General features: G+C 32.8%; 2 protein-coding genes and 1 long non-coding RNA gene across 3 annotated transcripts; 1 reads left to right on the top strand and 2 right to left on the bottom strand.

Moving 5' to 3' along the window:
• Window positions 1–69: 69 nt before the first annotated feature.
• On the bottom strand, window positions 70–1,965 carry LOC108202206 (probable indole-3-pyruvate monooxygenase YUCCA3). The gene is made up of 3 exons (XM_017370596.2): window positions 1,195–1,965; window positions 674–1,045; window positions 70–569 (listed from the first exon to the last, which is right to left on the bottom strand). Exons 1-3 carry the CDS (start codon window positions 1,861–1,863, stop codon window positions 336–338), a joined length of 1,275 nt encoding a protein of 424 aa, XP_017226085.1. The 5' UTR covers window positions 1,864–1,965; the 3' UTR covers window positions 70–335.
• Window positions 1,966–12,633: 10,668 nt separating this feature from the next.
• On the top strand, window positions 12,634–15,043 carry LOC135149312 (uncharacterized). The gene is made up of 3 exons (XR_010287717.1): window positions 12,634–12,923; window positions 14,743–14,939; window positions 15,027–15,043. It is a non-coding gene; the product is annotated as an uncharacterized LOC135149312 (long non-coding RNA).
• Window positions 15,044–20,176: 5,133 nt separating this feature from the next.
• LOC108202369 (late embryogenesis abundant protein 29) lies at window positions 20,177–22,473 on the bottom strand. Its single transcript, XM_017370749.2, has 3 exons — window positions 22,389–22,473; window positions 21,576–21,830; window positions 20,177–20,546 (listed from the first exon to the last, which is right to left on the bottom strand). The coding sequence occupies exons 1-3, from the start codon at window positions 22,419–22,421 to the stop codon at window positions 20,466–20,468; spliced, it is 369 nt and encodes a 122-aa protein (XP_017226238.1). The 5' UTR covers window positions 22,422–22,473; the 3' UTR covers window positions 20,177–20,465.
• Window positions 22,474–22,576: the final 103 nt, after the last annotated feature.

Below are 22,576 nucleotides of genomic sequence, written 5' to 3'. Positions count from 1 at the left end.
GGTTAAAAATTATAGAATAAATTTACTAATTGTCGAGACATTGCACATATTACAGTCCATCAAGAGAACAAACTTCTTTTATTAAAGATACGAATTACTGAGGACATAAGAATTTCTAAGAACATCAAGCCACATCTTCCTTCAAAATCCCAACACTAGTTATGGGAGCTCTATGGAGAGGGCCACTATAATCATACTTTTTGTCTTGCTTAAATGCAATCCGACACGAATCCGACCCGAAAAATAAAAATTACTAAACCTTTAAAGGCAAAATAGAACAGAATTGTCCTGTTTTTGCTGCTGTTTTCTCAGAGTAGACTTTTGCATGAAATCTATCAGACATGTGATTTGCATCTTCTATGGCCAGCCAAAACAACAGAAGAATGCTTCATTTTCTTTGTTTCTTCTTTCCATAGTTTCCCAATGTCTATTGAAACTCTAGTAGCATCAGATGATGCCCCAGCCAGCCCTCTGTTTGTGAATCCAACTGCATAAAGCCCATCTTTTCCTTTCCATCCATTTGGATATTTCCCCACAGGGGTCCCCTCTCTTGAAAAAAATTCATTTTCCTATCAGATATTAAAAATAAGCATAAATAAAAGATACCCAACTTCCATAACTGTCACATGAATCTTTAAGAATATTCAGACTAAGGTATTTTATTTTTACTCACCTTTAACCATGAAGGAACATTGCTGCAATACCCTGTGGCAAAAATGACAGCATCTATGTCAAGAACATTGCCATCAACAAACTCAACACGACGACGAGAGAGCTTCTTGATCCCGGGGACTATTTTTATTTCTCCAGACCGAATCTTGTGCAGTGCACCAACATCAAGTACAGGGGTCTTTCCTTCAGTGTTCTTGTACTGCAGAGGTCCTATTGAAGGCCTTTTCAGACCATACTTCTCCAGATTTCCGAGTATTAACCTCGAAAGAGCTACAAGAACAATGTCAACCATCCAAACTGGCATCCAATTTAACATGGTAGCTGCTAATCCGTAAGTTGATGCTCCAAAAATATTCCTTGGCAGAACATGCACCTAAATATCATAAAAACAAGTATTAAAATTTTAAACATTTTCAAAGTTTCAGAATTCAGAATTTATCTTGCACCTAGTTGATAACATGCATAATGTACTAAATTTTGAATATTGATTTGTGGCCTTTGTAGGCAAGGTCATTGACTTACCGAGCTTCGGACCACCATCAAAGGATTGGCCTTATGGTGACAAAGATCATAAGAAACTTCCATGCCCGAGTTTCCACAGCCAACAACCAGAACATTTTGGTATTGAAAATCCTTACCAGACTTATAGTCACAAGCATGCATGACACTGCCACCAAACTCTTTAAGCCCTTCAATATCTGGCACAATCTTCTCTGCATTTTCCCCTGTGGCCACCACAAGCCACCTGCTTATGTAGTTCATCACACTCACCACCACCCCCCCACTGGTTGTCACTACTCTGAGTCGCCACATACCACACGTCTCATCGTACTTTGCAGACTGCACAGACTCATTAAACCTTGGGGTGATCTCGAATTTCCTAGCATAGGACTCAAGGTACTCAAGGAACTGAAATTTTGTGGGATACTCAGGGTAGTGTTTAGGAAAGGGGAACAAAGGTAATTGACAGAATTGCTTAGGTAAGTGAAGCTTAAGGCGGTTATAAGTGCGGTTTTGCCACAGAGAGGCAATGCAATCAGCTTGTTCCAGGATCACAAATGGCACACCTTGCTGCTTTAGCCCAGCAGCTACTGCAAGTCCTGATGGCCCGGCACCAACAATAACTGGTCCGGTCACCAGCACGCAACGACGAGAAAAGAATGGATGGTTATACTCAAGATTGTAAACCATTTTGTCTGCTGAAATCACTTGAAGTTCTGAGAAAAAATAGAAGAGACTGAGAGAAAACTTGATGTGCAAATGTGAGGATCTGGTAGAGTATAAATAGAGGGCTAATAAGTCACCACTCATCATTGAGGCATGCATAAACATGTATTATGAACCAATATTATAGTGGTAATTAATTAGTTTGTTATTATGTTAACAGAACTGACCTTGAATCTTGGCTACAATTGTTTGGCCTGTATAATTCAAACAGACTCAATCTATGATTAGTCAACCACTAACATAGATACTTATGCATAAAGGTTGTGGCTTAGGAAATAAATATTGTTGTGGAGCTCTTGATATGATTGTAAGCTTCAAGTAATGGAGATAAACTCTAGCAGGGTAAAAATATCATATAAAAAATTTATAGTGAAGATAAAAAATAACCTATCTCATTGAAGACGGGCATCTTATAAATTTAATAAATTACATATAATTATTGTTTATAATTTTTTAATCAACTATAGCACATCGGAGAGCCTCCATCACAGATTTTTGAAGGAGCTTCCATCGGTTTCTACCGGTGGAAAGCCCCGATTTCTTCTTTTTTTCTACTTTCTTGTTTTGAAATCTTATTTTTCATTCAATAAGTTCCCAATTTATTTGGGTTTTGTTAGTCTCTCCATCTTGTGAGAGTTGGTTTGTTTTGTTTTGGTGTGTTTTGATGTTTTCCATGACCGAGGTTATAGATCGACATGATTTTCATGGGTTTGATTCAGGTTTGAAGGTTATTATGGGATCGCATCTATGGTCGATTGTTCAGAACATTCAGGTGAAAACCAATCAGATGGGAACAAATGTATATATTCAAATTATCTTCAAATCGCTTAGTTGGCTCTCCAAGAAAGAAGGATTCAACAGCGATATTCTTCAGCGTCTGTCCAATTTCGATTGTGTTTGTAGATGCCGTATGGCTTTTGATTAATGAATTGATTCCTTTTTATCAAAAAAAAAACTATAGCACATCGGAGATGATCTTCAACTATAGCCGGCAAGGGTTGATTCGGTTGGTTAAAAGAGGGGACTTGTATTTGGTCACAGGTCAGAATTTGTGATTACACCTGCGTAAAAAAAATCAATATTCATTTTATTAGAAAATGAAACTGAGATTTGTACTTCGAGAAAATGAATAAATAACTTGAATTAGTTATTGAAATAATTATTGCCGGGGTTATTCCAGTAATGACAAAATGTTATATGAAAATTATAATGAAATTAGTTTTTATGAGAGCATCTCTAGTAATATAAAAAATATAAAACTTAGCTACATTAGTCTACGTGATATTGATATATCAAAAATCATTATATATAAAAAATATTACCCTGCAAATTTCTTAAAACTAAAATAGATGACCGTGATAAGCTATTTTTGTCGAATCAAAAGAGTTTTTATATAATATTGACTTATGACAATTATTCATAACATTATTGAAATACAGAGCCAAAATTTAACCTTTTAACAAATGACCAATCATTTTGTCAATCATTTTGACAAAAAAGAGCAAATGAAGTAAATACAATGTGGGTGTTTGGCGGGGCTTTAAAAGCCCCGCTTCTGGACTTTTAAGTTGGAAGCACTTATTCGTACTGTTTGTGTAAAAAGTCGAGAAGCACTTAAAAAAAGCTACGATTCCTAGCTTTTGTTTCATGACTTCTACTTTTTTGCCAAACACTTTAATCACTTATAAGTCTTAACTAACTTCTAACTTCTACTTCACTTTTTTATTTTAAGCAAGAAGCACTTATTTTAAACTCAGCCAAACGGCCCCAATATTTGCTGTTTATCAAAAAAAAAAAAAAAAGTAAATACAAAAGTACAATGAACAATCATGTACGTCTCAGTTAGCCAATCTATACTATACTATTAAAGCCGAAACATTAAAAGTTTGGTCGGTCGGTCGGTACTTGGGCCAAAATACGGGCCTATCTATATAACCTATTATTCTGGGCCAATTTATATAAATAATTATTCTTTTTAATTTGGGTCAAAGTACGGGCCTATCTATATAACCAATTAAGAATAATTCTTTTAAAACTGAAACATTAAAAGTTGGTAGGTCAGTACTTGGGTCAAAATACGGGGCCATCTATATAACCAATTATTCTGGGTCTATCTATATAACCAATTATTCTTTTTAATTTGGACCATAGTACGGGCCTATTTATATAACCAGATAATCTTTTTAATTGAAATATATTACTTTTTTATATTTTTGACTAAAAAACTCAATCTTCTAAAATAACATTGAGAAACATGGTAATTACTTTTCTAACTAAAATATATTATCTTTTTATAAATTTTCCAACTAAAAAATTAATCTTTTACAATTAATACGGACATGGGCGACATATTTATACGTAAAGATGTGTGCCAAAAGTCTCTCATTAAAATATATATGTTCGACCTAATTTTCAATTAGCCATTTGACGGACTTAACTATGAAGAATTTATCCAACTGTTAAGTAAAAAATTTATTAAACCATGTTATTCTATCATAATTTTATTTTTACAATAAAATTAGGTAACTTTAAAATATATATAATAAAATAACGAATATGTTAACCGCCCGTGCATTGCACGGGTTATAAGCTAGTTATAAGAAAGATATTTGAGAATGAAATTCGATTAGTAGGGCGATACTCCCTCCGTCTCTAAATACTTTAATTTTTTTACGTTTGTCAATATACAATTTTAATTATTAATATTTTTTATTTTATATTAACATTAAATATAAAAACTTCACCGTATTAAAATACTCATGAATACGAATTCAACAAAATCACTAATAACTATATTTAGTTTTATAGATTAGATGTAAATTAGTAATTTGTCTCATATTATAAACAGTACCAACATTATAAACAGGAAAAAAAAAACAAAGGGAGTAACAAAGAGTGCCGATAACTAATATTTCCTCCCTCCCCCATTTCCTAATATTTTTGAATTTTCTTAACTAAAACTTATAAAGTATTGTCTAGTTGATAATCAAATATAATGAAATAGATTATTTGATATAAACAATGTTTTTGTCATAATTGTTTGATGTGAATACTGATTATGATCACATCTAAGTTATCAGTTTCAAAATACAAATCACTACTTTGTCTTATTATAATTCGATTACCCTAGAGTGAGACTTCATACACACTTATAATTTATATAATTTTATTAAAATTAAAATTAAAAAAATTGATCAATTGAAAATAAAATAATCTGTAAAAAGCAGCAGGGACAACTGACAAGCAGGACTCAGCAGCTAATTAATCTCTCTATCCCATTCTCTCTGTTGTGTTTGACTGGGGTGAATGAGATGAAATGGAAGGAATATTTGAAAAAAGGAAAATGCTAGAGACCCCAAAAAATTGTCCCAAATAATTTTCCCAAATGATGTGTCCAAAATTGGCTGAATTCACTCCCATACTAATGAGACCCCCTGCAGATTCATCAATCACCCAATCATAACTAGCCACTTGTTTGCCACATCATTTGATAAAGATTTTTGGGACTTTTTTTTGGGTCTCTAGCATTGCCCTTGAAACAAATGAGTAGTACAAATTTCGTATGATAAGATTTGGATAGAAAATATATATGATAAGAAATGGAACATTCTTTCACAAAATGAAAGATTTAACTGTAGTAAAAGATAATAAGAATGAAATGGTTGAATAAATAAAATTATTACACATTCAACTAAATTATAATTCTTCTATTCCCTCCATTTTTATACCAAAGACAACATATATCTTATCCTCTATCATCCTTCATTATTTGAATATTTGCCTGTGCAATTCCAACATGAGGCCCTGCTAGTAATGCCACCACCGTTTGCGCTCATTCACGTCCTAAATATTTCGAAAACCACAAACCTTCTCGTGATTACTCATTTGACTTGGAATAGCCGCTTAAATCCACAAGCAAGTAATGGAATCTTTGGATTAGTTATATAAATTTAGATATTAACGGCAGAAAGTGATCCCTAATATACTATAATTGTGAATCTATTTGCACTTAATTTTATTGCAATTCAAAATATTCTTAGATCATTGCTCATATTTGTTAGCTTTTTATATTACCTCTAACTTATTATAAGATTTGTTTATAAATAATGAACTGATTTGATCTTATCAACCGATTTTGGTATAGTTGCATGTGTTTAAATGATTATTTTATAATCTACAAATATCTAATTATGCGATCGGAAAACAATCAATAATTTTGAATGTATTGTTTGAGTTTTTTATATTTTCACATATTTTATTGAGTAAAATGAAAATTGGTGGTCAGTTTTTTTTCGCTTTTGTAGTTTAGTGGCCAGATCTTGGAAATATGATCACCAGACATTATTTTTATAGTTCAGAAAAAGGACTAAGCTCTATTTTTTTGAGGAAAAACTAATATATCTTTTCTCAAAAAAATAGCTTTTAGTCACTTTGTTATGAATTAAATCGATATATAATTATATTATTGTAAAATTTATAATTTTGGGCACTAAACAGGAAAACTGGATGAAATTCGATCATCAATTTATACTTTAATCTATTTTATTATTCTAAAAACTAGAATTAAATTTATTTTAACTTTATATCCATTTGTTTTCAAATCTGATATTTAAATTAAAGTTAAATACTTTAACTAGTGCCCTCACTCAAACCTGTATAACTCTTATGGATAAACAGATATATATAATCTCTTTATTCCCGGTTCCCGTTTGAAAAATATTATTTTCGAAACATTTTTATTTATAAAGCAAATTTAATTCTTTTTACTAATTACATCCACATAAATCACACAACTTCAATATAAATTCCTGCAAATTGCTATGATAATTAGTGTAATATTCTTTCAATTTTACTCATATGTACCAGAACCAAATCCTTTTGCAGAGATTCTTCGAGAAAAGAGGTTCGATACTACCGAGCTGATAATAGTTTGTTGATTTCATTTAAAAATTAAAAGGAAGATTTAATGATTAGGCATTAGCTTTGTATAAAAACCGAACAAATGCAGTCGACAAAGGGCCTGATGACTTTCGCACAAAGTTGCATGTGACCTGACCCTTGTTAAAATACAAACAAAGAAAATCCGGGTTTTTGTTTAATTAAATCATTAATCGTACCGTCATTATTAGCTTTCATAAATAATAAAAACCGGGTCTATACATCAATCGCAGTATCAATATTTTGCAATCATTGATCATGAGTTTGTGTTATTATTGTATGTTTCTTTTGTTAACTCAACACATGTGATGTGAATATAATATGAGAGAAACTCCAAAGAAGATAACTAATTTTGATCCATTGATGTGAGGCGGAAAATTTGTTCTTTCTCTTTGATGATGATGAGTTTTCATGGTATTATTCTTACCTTTTCTTTGATGTAATCAAATTTTAGAGACTTTTTCTGGTATAACAAAGATGACAATGTCCGGAACAAGATTAAATAATCAAAGGATTAAGGTTTTATCTCATCTCGAGATTTCGTGAGGATAATTACTCAAATAAGATTATAAGTTATTTTAGTTATAAAAAAAATGTTAATATTTGTTAACTGACACGACACTCTAATAAGACGATCAAAATGAGAGTTAAAGACATCATTATATTAAAAGTGGTGTTCTAAATGTCTCTGATTCGTTCAAAAATTACAAATTAATCTTATGAGATGTTTGACTAATTAATTTATTTATTGTATTTTAATTTTAATAAAAATATTTATTCATCAAAAAATTTTTGATAAATTCAGAAATGATGGATCAATCGATTTGTTCTAATTTCTGATTCCCAATTTGTCATTAAGGGGTATAAAAGATTATTCTCTCTTCTCTCTAGCTGCCGCCTCTTTTCATCTCCGACGGGGCTTCCATCGGTTTCCGGTGGAAAGCCCCAAATCTTTTCGTTTGATTGTTAGTTTTTGATTGTTCTTACTTTTTCATTGAGTTTCTTAATAAATCTCCATCTTCGGGGAAAGTTTTCTTAGATCTATATCACCGAAACTTTCGATTTTCGTTCTTATTCGCTTCCAGAGGCCTTTTTGGATTTGTGAGTGGATCGATTATCTCCTAAGCGTCGTGGTGCAGATCTAATTGTTTTGATTATAGTTTGATTTCTCTCCCTGGTGAGAGTGTGTGATTTTTCTCTCCTTCTTTTGTGAGAGTGGTTTGTATTCATAGATAAAGCCTTTCGGGAATTGCATTTGTGGTCGATAGCTCAAACGGAGTTTTTGGAAAAGATGGTGAACACAGAGCAAGGATCTATACATGTACCATCGTCAATTTCAACATTGCTTATTTGTCTCATCTTGGGTATGAAGACAGGCATGTTAATTTTTTCTATGTTTGTTCAACTCGATCATTCTTGTAGATGCCGTATGACCATTATTTATTGAATTATCTCCTTTTTTTTTCAAAAAAAAAGATTATTCATAAATACAACATAACACTAACGCAGCTACTCTTTCAAAAATTTGCTCACAGCACCTAAATTTTGAGAAACCGCCCTGCACTTGTGCATTCTTTATTTCCTAGAAAAATGCTACACACTCGATCTATTTCACGATAGAAGTCACTATACAGTGTATGAAGATGATAATTCATTTTCCATCAACTTATATTTAATGTGTTGGAAGTACTTAATTTTGTGATACCAAAACCGCAGAGCATTGAATGACTCATCTCCATTATTCTGGTACTCACGTCTCAGTAGTATTATATTGCAACTAACCCTATAACCGTAATAACCGATTTGGTATAGAGTGGGATATTGTGGGGACGATGAAATAAAGAATAATGGGTCAATGGTTGTGGAGCAGGAGAATGAGGAAACGAAGGTGGAAATTCATGTGACTACACATGACCCTCTAATAGCTTGGCAGGACCATTGCTTGATGAAGAATGGCCAAGACCAACCAAATTCTTATCATAATATTCCCATATAATATTATATCTGCCCAGTTCATTTTAATACATAACATAAATATAATTCTTAAAAATATCACTTTTGAGACTTTTATAACACAAATGTCGAGTTTTTAATTAAAATTCGAAGCAAGTCTCAAATTCTGAATCCGAAAATAAGTCGAAACATACTAGTTCAAATACACACAAATTCATCACAGCCCGAGACGATAATGATGTGTTGGTATAATTGATAATGGTATAAACTGAATTAAAATCTCCAAACTTATTGATGTGGGTCTGGATTGTTACAAATTATATTTTTCTAAATCGTATTTTATCGATATCTTTGTCAAAATTCTGAATTATCAAATTATTGAAACATAGAAATATATAGGATGATCACCGAAGGACGAAGATAAATATAAGACATGACCATTTTGAAGGAAATATTAGAAATTATTCGCCTGGACGACAAGCCCAACATCAAAATGGACCTGTCATATAACATTGTTAATTGATCAATATCAAGTTCATATATTTAAACAAGTTCAACTCAGCCTGGGACAATGAAGGCCCAGTAGGTTGTAAAGTTGGTGACAAAAATGGATCATCAACATATATACGAGACGAAGTGGCTGTCTAAAATCGTTTAGATCTACTTTTCTAATTTTTATAATTTATGAGTAAAATATATAAACAGTATCTACAAAAGAGAAATTATAAAAGGTATATAATTTTTTTATATTTTCTCATAATTTGTACTTAAAAAGTATATGATATACTTTATATTAAATTAGGTGAAGACATTACTGGAATATGTTTCTCACTACATCAATGTTTCAATTATAATAAAGATTTTTTGTAACAATATTATCACGACCACTCCTATGAAGAATGAAGAATAAGGTTAAAATTAAATAAATTGTGAAATTATGTATGTAGTAAGAAAATGTTAAGAAGTCAATTCAAGTACATATGTGATGACCTGACTGAAAACTTGCAACTGAGTCATGTTGTCGAAAAACCTTTCAAACGCATCATTAAGTAATTAAAATTTTTCAAACGCGTCACTCTCGGTCAGTTCCGTTAATTACTTAACGGAAAATTCGAATTTTTTTAAAAAAAATATGAGAAAAGATCAAGAAAATCTTTAAAAATTCTGAAAATTCTGAAAAACAACAAAAAATTCTCAATAAATTCAAAAGCAATCTGAAAAAATGAGGGAAAAATTCGAAAAGTTCAAATAAATTCTGAAAAAATTCAAAATCTTAAAAGAATTTGAAAAAATTCGGAAAAAATCAGGTGGCAAGTTTTCTTTTTTCAGATTTTAGAAATTTTGAAAAGAACAAAAAAAAAAAGCTTGCCACTTTTTTTCTCATTTTTTCTCATTTTTGATTTTATTCACATTTTTCAAAAAATTAAAAAAATATTAGATTTTGTTGAATTTTTTCAGATTTTGTAAATATTTTTTTAATTTTTTTTCAAATTTTTTATTTTCTTTTTGTGTTTTTTTATTTCTTTTTTGGACTTTCCGTTATTTACTTAACGAATTGACAGAGAGTGATGCTTTTGAAAATTTTTAATTACTTGATGATGCGTTTGAAAGGTTTTTCAACAACATGACTCAGTTGCAAGTCCTCAATTTTTTATATCGAATACGGTATTCTACAAATATATCACATTCTCAATATTATCTGAAATCAAATTACTACCAAGAACTCTCTATGTAAAAAAGTCACATTACACTTATTACAGAACTCATGTAATAAATCTAGAATTACTTGTAATAAATGAAGAGCTTCCCACAATAACTTATAAGTGTCTGACAAGCAGGGGTGTGCATGGTGCGGTTCCACACATTAACCGTTACCGTTGAATGCGGTTCGGTTCGATTAATTATCATTAACCGTAACCACACCAATTAAAACGGTTTTTCGGTTGCGGTTAACCATTAGTCGGTTGCGGGTTTTTTTTTCCGGTTTTTCCACTATTATTTGCTACTTCTAAACATAATGATTTTTTTAAAAAAATATAAAATTTCCATGAACATGTATAGTATGTTTGGTTATGTTTCCATACGAGGATATAAAAAACATTACATATTTTCATCTAAAAAAACTTAATACACAATAAAAACCAAAACATACATATTTCGACAAGGAATCAGATGATGTCAAGTCAATAAAAAAATCTTCAAATTCAACTAATCATGAAATTCAAATAAAAAATCTTCAAAAAGTACATAAATAAAACAAGTAGAATAGGTTTCATGATAAAATTTGATCAGCAGATTAACAGCAGAAATATTTATGCTCTGTGGCAAATCCCAATAGCCCTAATCTTCGATTAAGCTCTCCTCCAAATATTTGGGTGCCCAGTTATTTACGTGACTTGACAAGTGAGGATCTGTGGATGAAGAGAGCAAGCCTCCATATAAAATAAGATGAGAAGTTTAAAAATGAATTGAGGTGCTTTATTACTATTATTAATATATATATAGGCTCATGATCAAATAGAAACCACTCTTAAAATAAAAACTAGAAACCAGTTTCCCTACCACTATTTATAACTACGGGTATCACTAATTTATACTGCACTAATCACTGTTTTTATACAGTATGTAAATACCGATTTTTATTATCGAAATTGAGAAAATCTACTTATTTAAACTATTGATAATCGATTATAGATGATCAATTTAATCTGTAGGAAGGTTCTTGACGGTAAGAAGCCGCAAGAGAAGTTGTATGATGATGGTAAGTAGTCGTTAGTTTTGTAAGTTATGATGGAAAGTGTATGTGACTATTGGTGATAATAGACAATGGTGGCAAGTCATGGAAACGTCTGGTAATGGTGGTAAGAAGTCTATTATCACGATTTGGATGAAGATGATGGTCATATACGTTGCATATATGTGTATATATATATTTATATCCGCGAGATATGCTATATATAAATTAGTGATATGTTATGTACAAATTAGTGATATCTGTAGTTAAAAATAGTGATAAAAAACTGTCCAGAAACTGGTTTTTAGTTTTTAGGCTAATTTGGTTTTGATTGGAGTATGACTCTCTCTCTCTATATATATATATATAGGCAAATACTCAAATACAAACTCCTTAGTGTACAAACGTACAAACAATCACTAAATGACTTAAACAGAATCACTAAATGATTGACCAGAATCACTAAATCTACTAGGGGGTCTGATGGAGAGATAAGGGGAGAGGAGCACTTACAGAGCGGCATAGCTGAGTGGTGGTGCAACGCGACTGCCGGCAATCGCGACACCGGCGTGAGGGCAGTGCTAGAAACACGATTGAGGGAGAGAGACGCGATTGATGGAGATGAGAAAAGCAGTGGTGAGTGTGTGTGTGTGTTGCACTGGTCGGTGAGCGAACAACCAGAGAGAGAGAGCCGCTGACAGTGGTGGTGGTGGTTGGTGGTGGGTGAGAGAGAGAGAAAGGGTGGTGGTTGGTGGTGGGTGAGAGAGAGAGGCGCTGGGCAGTGGATGATGGTGGTGAGAGAGAGAGAGGCGCTGGGCAGTGGTGGTTGGTGGTGGTGGGTGGGGTGGTGGTTGGTGGTGGTGGGTGGGGTGGGGGTGGTGATTTGAGGTGATTGTGGTAGCGGTGGTGATGGGTGTATGTATTTATTTGTTAAATTAAAATCTGCTAATCACGAAATATTATTGTCATAATCACTAGTTTGTACGTTTGTACTGTAAGGAGTTTGTACTGGAGTAAGACCCTATATATATATATATATATATATATATATATATATATATATATATATATATATAGAGTGGAGTTCTGTGGGTATCCATTACATTTGAGAATTTGGAGTCCCTTAGATCTACCGTTGAATTAGAAATAGATCCTGCGGTCAAGATTTTTAGAATGAAAATACGGTTTACAAATTTCACCCAATTTTAAACCTGGGTTACGCGCACGTTTCTTAAGATTCGTATCCCGCATTCTCTACTGGCAGATACAAGAGCGGCCGTTACCAAGAAGCCCTTATTTTTCGCAGTGATTGACCATAGTCGAAGAACGATAGAGACGTAAAGCACCTTCTGCTTGTGGGTTTGCAGGACGCATTATCATTGTGGGGAAATGAGTTCGGGTATGTCTACTTTCTCATCATTTTGTCCTTCAATTGCCTTGAATGACGGTTTTCTGGCCACTCAATTGCCGGAATTTATCAACCCATGCAGCACGCTTCAGTGGGTTGTCTTGCACTTGATGGCTTTAATTCGTCGAACACCTCATTTGTTTGGGGCATTTAAGTTTGTATGTGTTTTAAGTCGACAATGCAACTAAATATCAGTAGATTGGGACCTTTAGGACTGGGCGATGCTTTTCGCATAATTAGTGTTTCCGGTGAATTTGGGTCTTAAGCTGTGTTTTTTATTCTTAAAATTTAAAATGCAAATTGATGTTTTGTTCTGCACTTGGTAACTGTTTTGTTATTGAGTTGTGTATGCCCTTTGGAAATTTCTTTTGATGTTCTGCATTTGGATGATGCGAGCAAACTGTTTGATGATATTTCCCACAAATTATCGTTTATGACGGAAACTCTTCTAATGTATAACTGAGAGCATCTGTCCTGCAAGCTTGTAATATGCCATTTTAAATATCTAATGGGTTGTATTACAGTTGTGGTTTAGATATCTGGAAGAACTTTATATGTTTTGTGTGGATATTTGGTACATTGTGAACCTCTATTTTTAGCATACATTTTATTTTTTTGAACTTGAGTGCCGCAGTAAGACGTTGAATAAAGTAAATGTCTTGGTATGTTGTTAATAGAGGTATGTAAGTGTTTTAAGATATGATAATGTTTCCTGGAGTTTTTTAAGATTATTGATTGTGCATGGAAATAACCTTAGATTGGGATGTGTTAATGGCTTTGAGAAGGACATTATTTTTACTGTGTTTTCAGATTTTAATGAGCCGTAGATTATATTCTACACTGGTTGGATTTTCTTTGAGAATACAAACATGTGGAAGGGGAGGGCAAGGGTCTTCTGATTATGCGAATTAATGTCCTGCATTGCGTATGCTTGATAGTAATTGACATAGTTGTTGTAGTTATCTAATTCTTTAATAGTGTGGGACATTCTAGAGATTTAATTGCGTGGTAATTTTTTATAGAGGTACTGTATTGTTTATCGATCTTTTTTTTATAGTGTGGGATATTTCTGGTTTTTTATATCTTGTGGGAATTAAATTGTTTGATTTTAAAGTGAATTGCGCAGTGAAAGAAGATCATCGGGTGTATGTTTTGTAAGTGATTGGGTCTATGTGGTGATGTATGCTAATTTTCCATGTTGTGTATGGTTGATAAAATTTGTGTGCGTTTATGACTTTGAGTTGGATAGTATTTTTACTGTGTTTTTAGTTTATAATGAGCCTTGGATTATGTTCTACACTTGTGTAATTTTCTAGAGTAAACAAGCATGTGGTGTGGGTGGGCAAGCGTCTTCTGAGTCCTTGAATTGATGTCCTGCATTTCGTACGCTTGAGAGTATTTTACATAGTTATTGTAGTTATTTAATTGTTCGATATTGGGGGACATTCTAGAGATTTAAATGCGTGGTAGCTATGGTATAGAGGTGCTATAGTGTTTATTGATCTAAAAATTATTTATAGTGTGGGATAATTCAGGTTTTAATATCCAGTGGTAAGTAAAATGTTTGTTTTGAAAATGAATTGCGCAGTGCAAGAAGATTATCTGGTGTATGTTTTGTAATTGACTTATAGTATCCAGTGGCGTTTGGTATGCTTTACATAGTAACAAACAGTAAAATCCTTTAGTTAAACGCACAAACATACGGGTATCATAACTAATAGTATGCAGGATCTTGATGACTGATGCATGAGTTAACCAATTTGCTTTTACTTTTCCATGTAAATTTCATGTACAAAATGGGGCACAACAGCACGACTGCTTTTGTCACTTCCTAGAATGCTACTCATTGCCACAACAAGCAGATATTGTAAACCTCCAACCCAGTGTTATAAAAAAGAGTTGGTAGATCATAGAAAACGCGGTTGACTGTGGAGTCTTTGTCATGCGACACTGGAATCCTACATGAGGAACCCTGTGACTTGGAAGAGTGGACAGCGGACCGAGAGGGTAAAAGGCCTATAAAATATAAATAGACTAGTTGCTTCCCTGTTTTGTTGAAGTCATGTAGTTACTGTCGACCTATTTGTGTTGCAGGATAATCAAAAATTGTTAGGTCCAAAGTATCGTAGAAGGGGGGGTTGAATACGATACTCACTACAATTTAAAATTCTTTCGAATCTTGCGGATAAACAAATTGCAGTCCTGTAATGGGTTTCGTGTTCCGGATATTTATTGGGTCGGTTTCTGAGGATATAAAAATATTAAACCAACACACAATATTTTCCAAGGTATATCTGTATATTGATAAATACCTCGAAGAGTGCTATAAATCCAAACCCGAAGGTTGGCTACAATGGCTACTACTACTTACACTCACAAACCCTAGCTTCTAAATATATATAATACAAAACTAAGCTAGAGTTTATTTGTGTGTAGTAGTGTGCAAGGCACAAAGCCATTCCACCATAAAGGTGGTGGAGAGTGTGTGTCCCAATTGTGAGAACACACATGGGGTATTTATAGGCTTGAACAAAACTAACCATGGTTACTTGAATAGTCATCTTGCGCCAATATATATATTGAGTTTGCGCCTACAGTGCACTATGTATATGATTTGCCTTAGAAACTTCCCAAGGCATTCAAACTTGCGCTTGACTTTTTCTGGTCAAAGTTGGCGCCCTCTCAGTGAACTTGCGCTTCCAGAGTGTCACTGTATGTCTAGCACTTAGAAAACATTCAGGATATGAAACTTGCGTCATTACAATGCACATAGAAGTGGTCAACAGTTGCGCCGAGTCAAAGATTGCGCCTTCACACCTGTATATGTACACTGTATGTACTATGGGGAGCCTTGCCTTAGTTTCTTTAAACCACAATTTGAATTGGCGCCTCACTAGTGAAGGAACTCCCCTTGATCTCTCTCCTTGGACCACCATTGACTTAAACTTGCGCCTGTATATACACAGAGTGTGTATAGGCGCAACTTCACTCAACACTTAGCCAATATTACTCAAATGCTTGAGTTGGCGCTGTTGTTCCCACTGTGCACACTCTTATCTCTTTTTAACTTGCGCTCAAAGGAGCCCTGTATACTACTGCCTTAGATTTATTTCCACTTAGCTTCAACAGTAGATACCAGGTGCTTTAGGGTTCATGCACATGCAAACCCTAGAGTGCCCTAGACACCTGACATCATCATATGCATGCATAATATATATAATATAATATATTATGTTGTGATTATATTAATAAATAAAAGTATATATAAATATACACACATATATATATTTTATTTATATGAACATATAATAATATATGTACATATAATAATATATGTACATATATTTAAATATATTCTCATATATTTAAATATATATAATATATAATTATATGTAAATACAAATGTAAATATATATATAAATATATATAGAGATATATAAAGTTATTTATAAATATAAATATAAACATAAATATATATAAAGAAAAGTATATATAAATATATATATATATATATATATATAATATTTATATAAACATATAGTAACATATATATACACATATATTTAAATATATTCTCATATATTTAAATATATATAATATACATAGTTATGTGTAAATATAAATATAAATATATATATATAAAGATATATATATATAACTCTCTCTAAATATACATATATTTATGCACATAATATAATATATATATACACTTAATTATATAATTGCTTATGTAAAATATAAATACATATACTATATACATATGTATTTATTTAAATATACATACATATAAATATACATATACATATGTTTAAAAACATATATACATATATATTATATATATTATATTTAATTAAATATACATATATACATATATATAAATATATTTGTACATATACAAATATATAAGTGCACACATATAAAAGATAGGTCACTTCCTGATATGGCTTTCTGTGGAAGCTTGACATATGACATTTGAGCAGTAGACTTGATACAGCTTGCAGAGGCTAGGCATTTGGCTTGGCTTTGGAACAAATGACTTGTTATGACTTGATCAATTCTTCGATTGATAAATACTTTGCAAACTCCGTACGTGCTGACGCTTAGTGCACTGGTCTGGTTCACAAGCGACTAACACTGAAGTCAAACATTGTACCGTCTTTGTTAGCAAACATTGATCAGTCGGTTCCGGGTTAGTTTATGCTTCAGTTTGTTGATTATAAATAACCAACCAAGATATAGACATATCTTGCTTCAGGGGTTGCACTGAAATCTTTCGAGTACTTGGACAACATCTTCATTTCTTCCACAATCTTGAATACTTCAATCTTTATTCTTCACTGAGGCATGAACATATTAATGAACTTCTTCCAGTGAACTTATTCCTTCAAGACTGTAGATGGCTTCTTCAACCTTTGTCTTCGTATCTTCCGATTCCGGTGCAGGCGTAGTGTTATTTACTTGTCCTGTTCTATTGTTGAGTTATCATCCCTATGTAACAGATAGGGTTGTCTTTACATTTAGACTTACAAAAATTCTTGCTGCAGAAGCTCAGAGTTATTTATGCGCACAAGATGTTGTGGTCGGAGAACCGGAAAAGGCATATTGTGATGGACAAGATGGTCAAATTTCGTTTAAGAAAGATGATAGGGAATTGATGTCGACGCGCAGAAACTATTATGTTTTTTCAATTCTATGTAGTCAGATACTTCTTTTATTTGGTATGAACGACATTTGATTTGGTTCGGACATGTAGTTAAATGTTTGAATATGGTGTATTTGTTTCGCATATTTGTCTCTGCACTGGACGTTAAAAAATTTACAAGTTTAAAGCTTTTTTAATATGTTTTGGCCTTCAATATCAAGAATTGAATAAATTTGGTTATCCAGCAGAACACATGAGTATAATTTCTTTTGTAGTCTGGTAACTTCAGATACAATATGTCAAGTGAAGAGAAGAACCTTTTTTTAAAACTTTGGTATTGAGCAGACAAGAAGAGGATGACCAAAATACAAATATTGGGACTATCGAAATGGTTAAATACAACATGCACACATCAAAGCACAATAATATTACTTAAAAGGAGAGACTAAATTAAGAGATAGAAAAAGATAATATATCATGCTGCTGTGGTCTTGTAAATTATAAATTAAATAGATGAAAGATACTAAGCATACAACCAAAGGTTCTACATTTTTTGAGACTGTAAAATTAAAGGTGGTCCTTGGAATGGACTATGCAGACATTGTGTACACTTATAGAACTAAGAAATGGAAACCAGTATGGTACAAACAATCCATCAAGAAAACGAGCCTTATTTCAAATAATAAAAACTCTGAGTCAGGAATTCAGTACATATTTCAGGATAAAATGAGGATAAATAGGGAAACATATATATGTAACATAGAGCTGAGTTCTGGTGACAAGAAATATAATGAAACATGGTCTGTAGTAGTGAGGTACAGAGTAGATCCGGGTCGAGCCATAAACGAGAGAATGGTTGTGTTCCTCTACAAACCCCATCAGAACAAAACCCCGGAGCCCAGCAGCCTTCATCACAATCTGAGTTAGACATTTGCAGTGCTTGGAAGTGGTGTTCCTTCGGGGACCTTCAACTACATTACCTTCATCATCGTACAGTTTCTTAGGCAATGGAGAAGCACCACGATTACATATTATATATTTGGCAAAACGCTTCTTCCAGTGTGGTAAAATGCTGATTTAGTTGAGGATTTTTAGACTCCTCATAGATAGGAGTCTAGTAATTAACGCCATCGTTGCCTATATAGCAAGTAGCTTCTGAATTGTCGTTATCAGTAGGTTCTTCCCCATCTTCAACATCTTTACCCGAATAAGAACTTTCGGAGCTTTTTGAGATTAAATTTTCTAAATTATTTTCAGAATTATGAGAGTCGAAACTATCAACATTTGGCACCTCTGAAACTGCAACAAATGAGACATAGTAAGCTTACCAATAATTTAAAAAAAAAAAAAGCAGACTCAATAGTTCAGCCATGCAGGGAAGAAAACACATAATTTACATGTTTGTAACTATTCAAAACAAATAAAATAGTGCAGAATTGAGCGTCATATTGATAGGTAACTGAGAATAAACAACTGTTGGGTCTAATTTTTTAAGCCAATGGAGCAAAGAATTACTCTCCATTGCATAACAGAATAGGGCGTTCGCGCAAAGATGAGGTGCGCTAGTTTATTCAAAGATAACCACAACGTGAGTGCAGAACAATTAAAACAAAAACTCCAGATTCGACTGAAGCACATAATCACATGTGCAGAACACAGCAAAAGACACACAAGAACATGTGCAGAACGAAAAAACAACCATTACTTTGTAATGATCCTACGAAGGAAGACAAATACATTAACCTTAAACAGGTCCTGCACACTAATCTTATGCACAGGAGACCTTGCAGTACAGGATTTAAAATGAACAAAATATGCATTTAAAAATCTGCAAAACTTACTTGCTTCGACCTTCTTATTAGATATTAGACACTTTTTGTGGAGAAAAACACAGAATGATCCCAGTGATATAGATATTGCCTCCCGAGTATGAAAGAACGAGAAAGAGAAAATGAAGAAAAAATGGTTTCACCAGTGCAGGACACTTCTTCTGCAAAATCTCCTGGAAACACTCATAGGCAGTTGTAACTGCCTGATAACTATAGCACCCGACTTTTTTTCAAAATAAGCATGGGTTGGTGTTTAAAAAAGTTAAAAACTAATAAATATAATATTAAATCAAAAAACATAACAGCCATTGGATCTAAAACAAAATGGAGGGCCTAGATTGGGACTCCAAGGACTCCAATATTTATAGGACTCCATATAACTTTCTTATATATATATATATATATATATATATATATATATATATATATATATATTTCGGTTCGGTTAATTTCGGTGCGTTTTAGCATAAAATCGAAAATAAAACCGCACCATTAATTTCGGTTTTTAATTTCGGTTATTTTCGGTTTGGTTTTTTTCGGTGTGATTTTTCGGTTTTTTTAGGGTTTTTTTTGCGGTTTCGGTTTTTCCTGCTCGCCCCTATCGACAAGTCATGAACGTATCAAGAACTAAGAGTTCGATAGATTAAAGGTTCTATTATAATTAAATAAAACATATTTTAAAAAAATAAAGTAAAATGAACATTACAATATATATATTTTAAATAATATCTTAGAAAATTAAGGATCGCAACAAGGACTTCTACATTAGTTTTAAATTATGTAGCTGCAGATTTGATAGGAATAATAACTTGAAGTTTGCATAAACGAGTGGAGCATATCACTCTTTCAAGAACTACAATGTATATGTATGTATCAGCAAGAATATCAGGTTGCTACAAACTTTATTACATCAAATGATCAGAGCAGCAGCATTCTTCACTTTTGCAAAGAATGCATAGTAAACTTTCATTACAGATACTTAAATAATTCAATAAGTAATATGTAATATAGCAGTTAATTACAGCATGACTTCAGGAGAGCCATGAGAGGTAGATTTTCTTTTCACTTCTTCTCACCGACCCCAAGGGAGTTCTTCACTCCATCAATGGCACCTTGTGCTGCACTCCCCACCTGTCCTGCTTTCTGCATTATACCAAAACAAATTTCACTAGTTCAGTTGAACATGATTATTATCGTCTCTTCAACATGTTTTTTTAGAGTTTCTGTTTTGGGATGTCCCTCTATTTCCATACATTCCAGGTAACTTTTAATACTCCCTATGTTTCTCTTTTGACCCTTCACTTTGGATTTTGACCGGGTAGTTAAAAATATTATTTTCTGAATAAAAATATATAACCAAAGCTTTTACTCATTAAAAAAAAATCAATCAAAAACAATAATTTTTACAATCCGATCAACCCACCTGAACATATATGTCAAAAATCAAAACGTCAAATAAGAAAACTGAGGGAGTAATATAAAATACTATTACACTCATTATTTTTTTTCACTATCTCTATCTTTGACAATATAAAATACTATCACGCTTACTACTTATCCCCGCTAAAAAATCTATTACTCTAAGGCTGTGTTCACTTCATGGAATGGAATGAGGGGAGAATGGAATGAAAAATTATATAGAAGTTTTAAGGAGAAAGAAGAAAGTATGAGATAATAATGACAAAATATTAATGTAGTTAATTTGTTTGTGAGAAAGATTGTGAAGAAACGTGATGTTCAAATGGAATGAGCATTCTTTCTAAAACATGTGGGTTAGAGTTATAATTAAAATAGTAAGGTTGGAATGATTGAAGGAATGAAAATTATATACATTTTCTTTGATCAACACCATTTTAGAGTACAAAATTCATTCCATTCTCCTTCCATTCCATTCACTCCAAGTGAACACAACCTAACAAATATAAATTGTTCTCACCATTCTACCCACTTTTCAACTAAATTTACTCTCTTTTTTTTACGAATTTTCTTGGTTTTTGTGTCCAAACCCAATTGAGTGGAACGGAGGGAGTGACTTGCGGTAGTAAATGTTGCGGCCACAGTGAGGTAATATCAGGATGCTAAGTAATACCAGTTTTTTCTTTAAAAAAATTAAGAAAAATCATTGTAAACTATCAGTTCAAACGATTAGACTGCTAAAGAAAAAACAATAACCTCCTGGATCCATCCGCTACTCTGGTCCTTTGATTCTTTCGCAGAAGCCATAGCATTGTCCTTCTGTTCACCTGCAGCATTCATAGTGTTAGAGGCCTTCTGTTGTGCAGAATCAGCAGCACTGGAGGCCTTATCTTGTGCAGAACTGGCTGCGTTCGAGGCCTTCTCTTGTGCAGAACTGGCTGCATTGGAAGCCTTCTCTTGTGCTGCGTTTGCACTGCCCTTGGCCGAGTCCATCATACTCTCAGTGTTGGCCTATCCAGTAAACAATAAAAATTGATTGTTCAATACATGCACATCAACCTCATTTCTAAAAATTTATGTGTATATATCAGTAAAAGAGGCTCAGGCCGGAAAGATTTGGATGTCCCAGAGAAAATTTGAAAATTGTGCTTCTGCTTTCCAAGATTGCAAAGGAAAAATTTACATACATCCAAATTATGCAATGACATATTCAAATTAAAGCATTATTTTAAGATTAATGATTTATCAATTCAAATGCATGTAAATACATAAACGCATAAAATTATCATTATATATGTATAGATTTTTTGGCGCTTCTAAGATAGCGGTGTCCTAGGCGTTCGAGTTAGTCGCCTACCCAAAAGTCGGCTCTGACAAGGTCGTGCTTACGGACACAGTTCTAAAATTGTTACTCATAATAATATATAAACCAATATTTCTTCCATATATCTGTTACACTAAAAGGGTTCGAAATGGAGTACGACCTAGATAATAATTATATTAAATAAATGAAATCGGGACGAGATTTTTGTTTGGAGATCTACCATATTTATATATGTTATACATTACCTGAGCATCCTTACTCATCTGCTGAGAAGCCATGTTGAGCAAATTGTTTAGAAAATTATCTGTCTACGAAAAGATGTTGAAGTGTTTTGGGTTATGGAGAATGAATGTATTTATAGACTGAATTCCATAATTTGACGCCGAGAGTTTTGTGGTAGAAATAAGTGGTACAATTGGAGCGTGTATTTCTG

Source organism: Daucus carota, chromosome 9, assembly GCF_001625215.2.
Source record: "Daucus carota subsp. sativus chromosome 9, DH1 v3.0, whole genome shotgun sequence".
Lineage (NCBI taxonomy): Eukaryota > Viridiplantae > Streptophyta > Magnoliopsida > Apiales > Apiaceae > Daucus > Daucus carota.
Note: the sequence above shows the minus strand (reverse complement) of the source record. Positions and strands in the feature narration are given on the sequence as shown.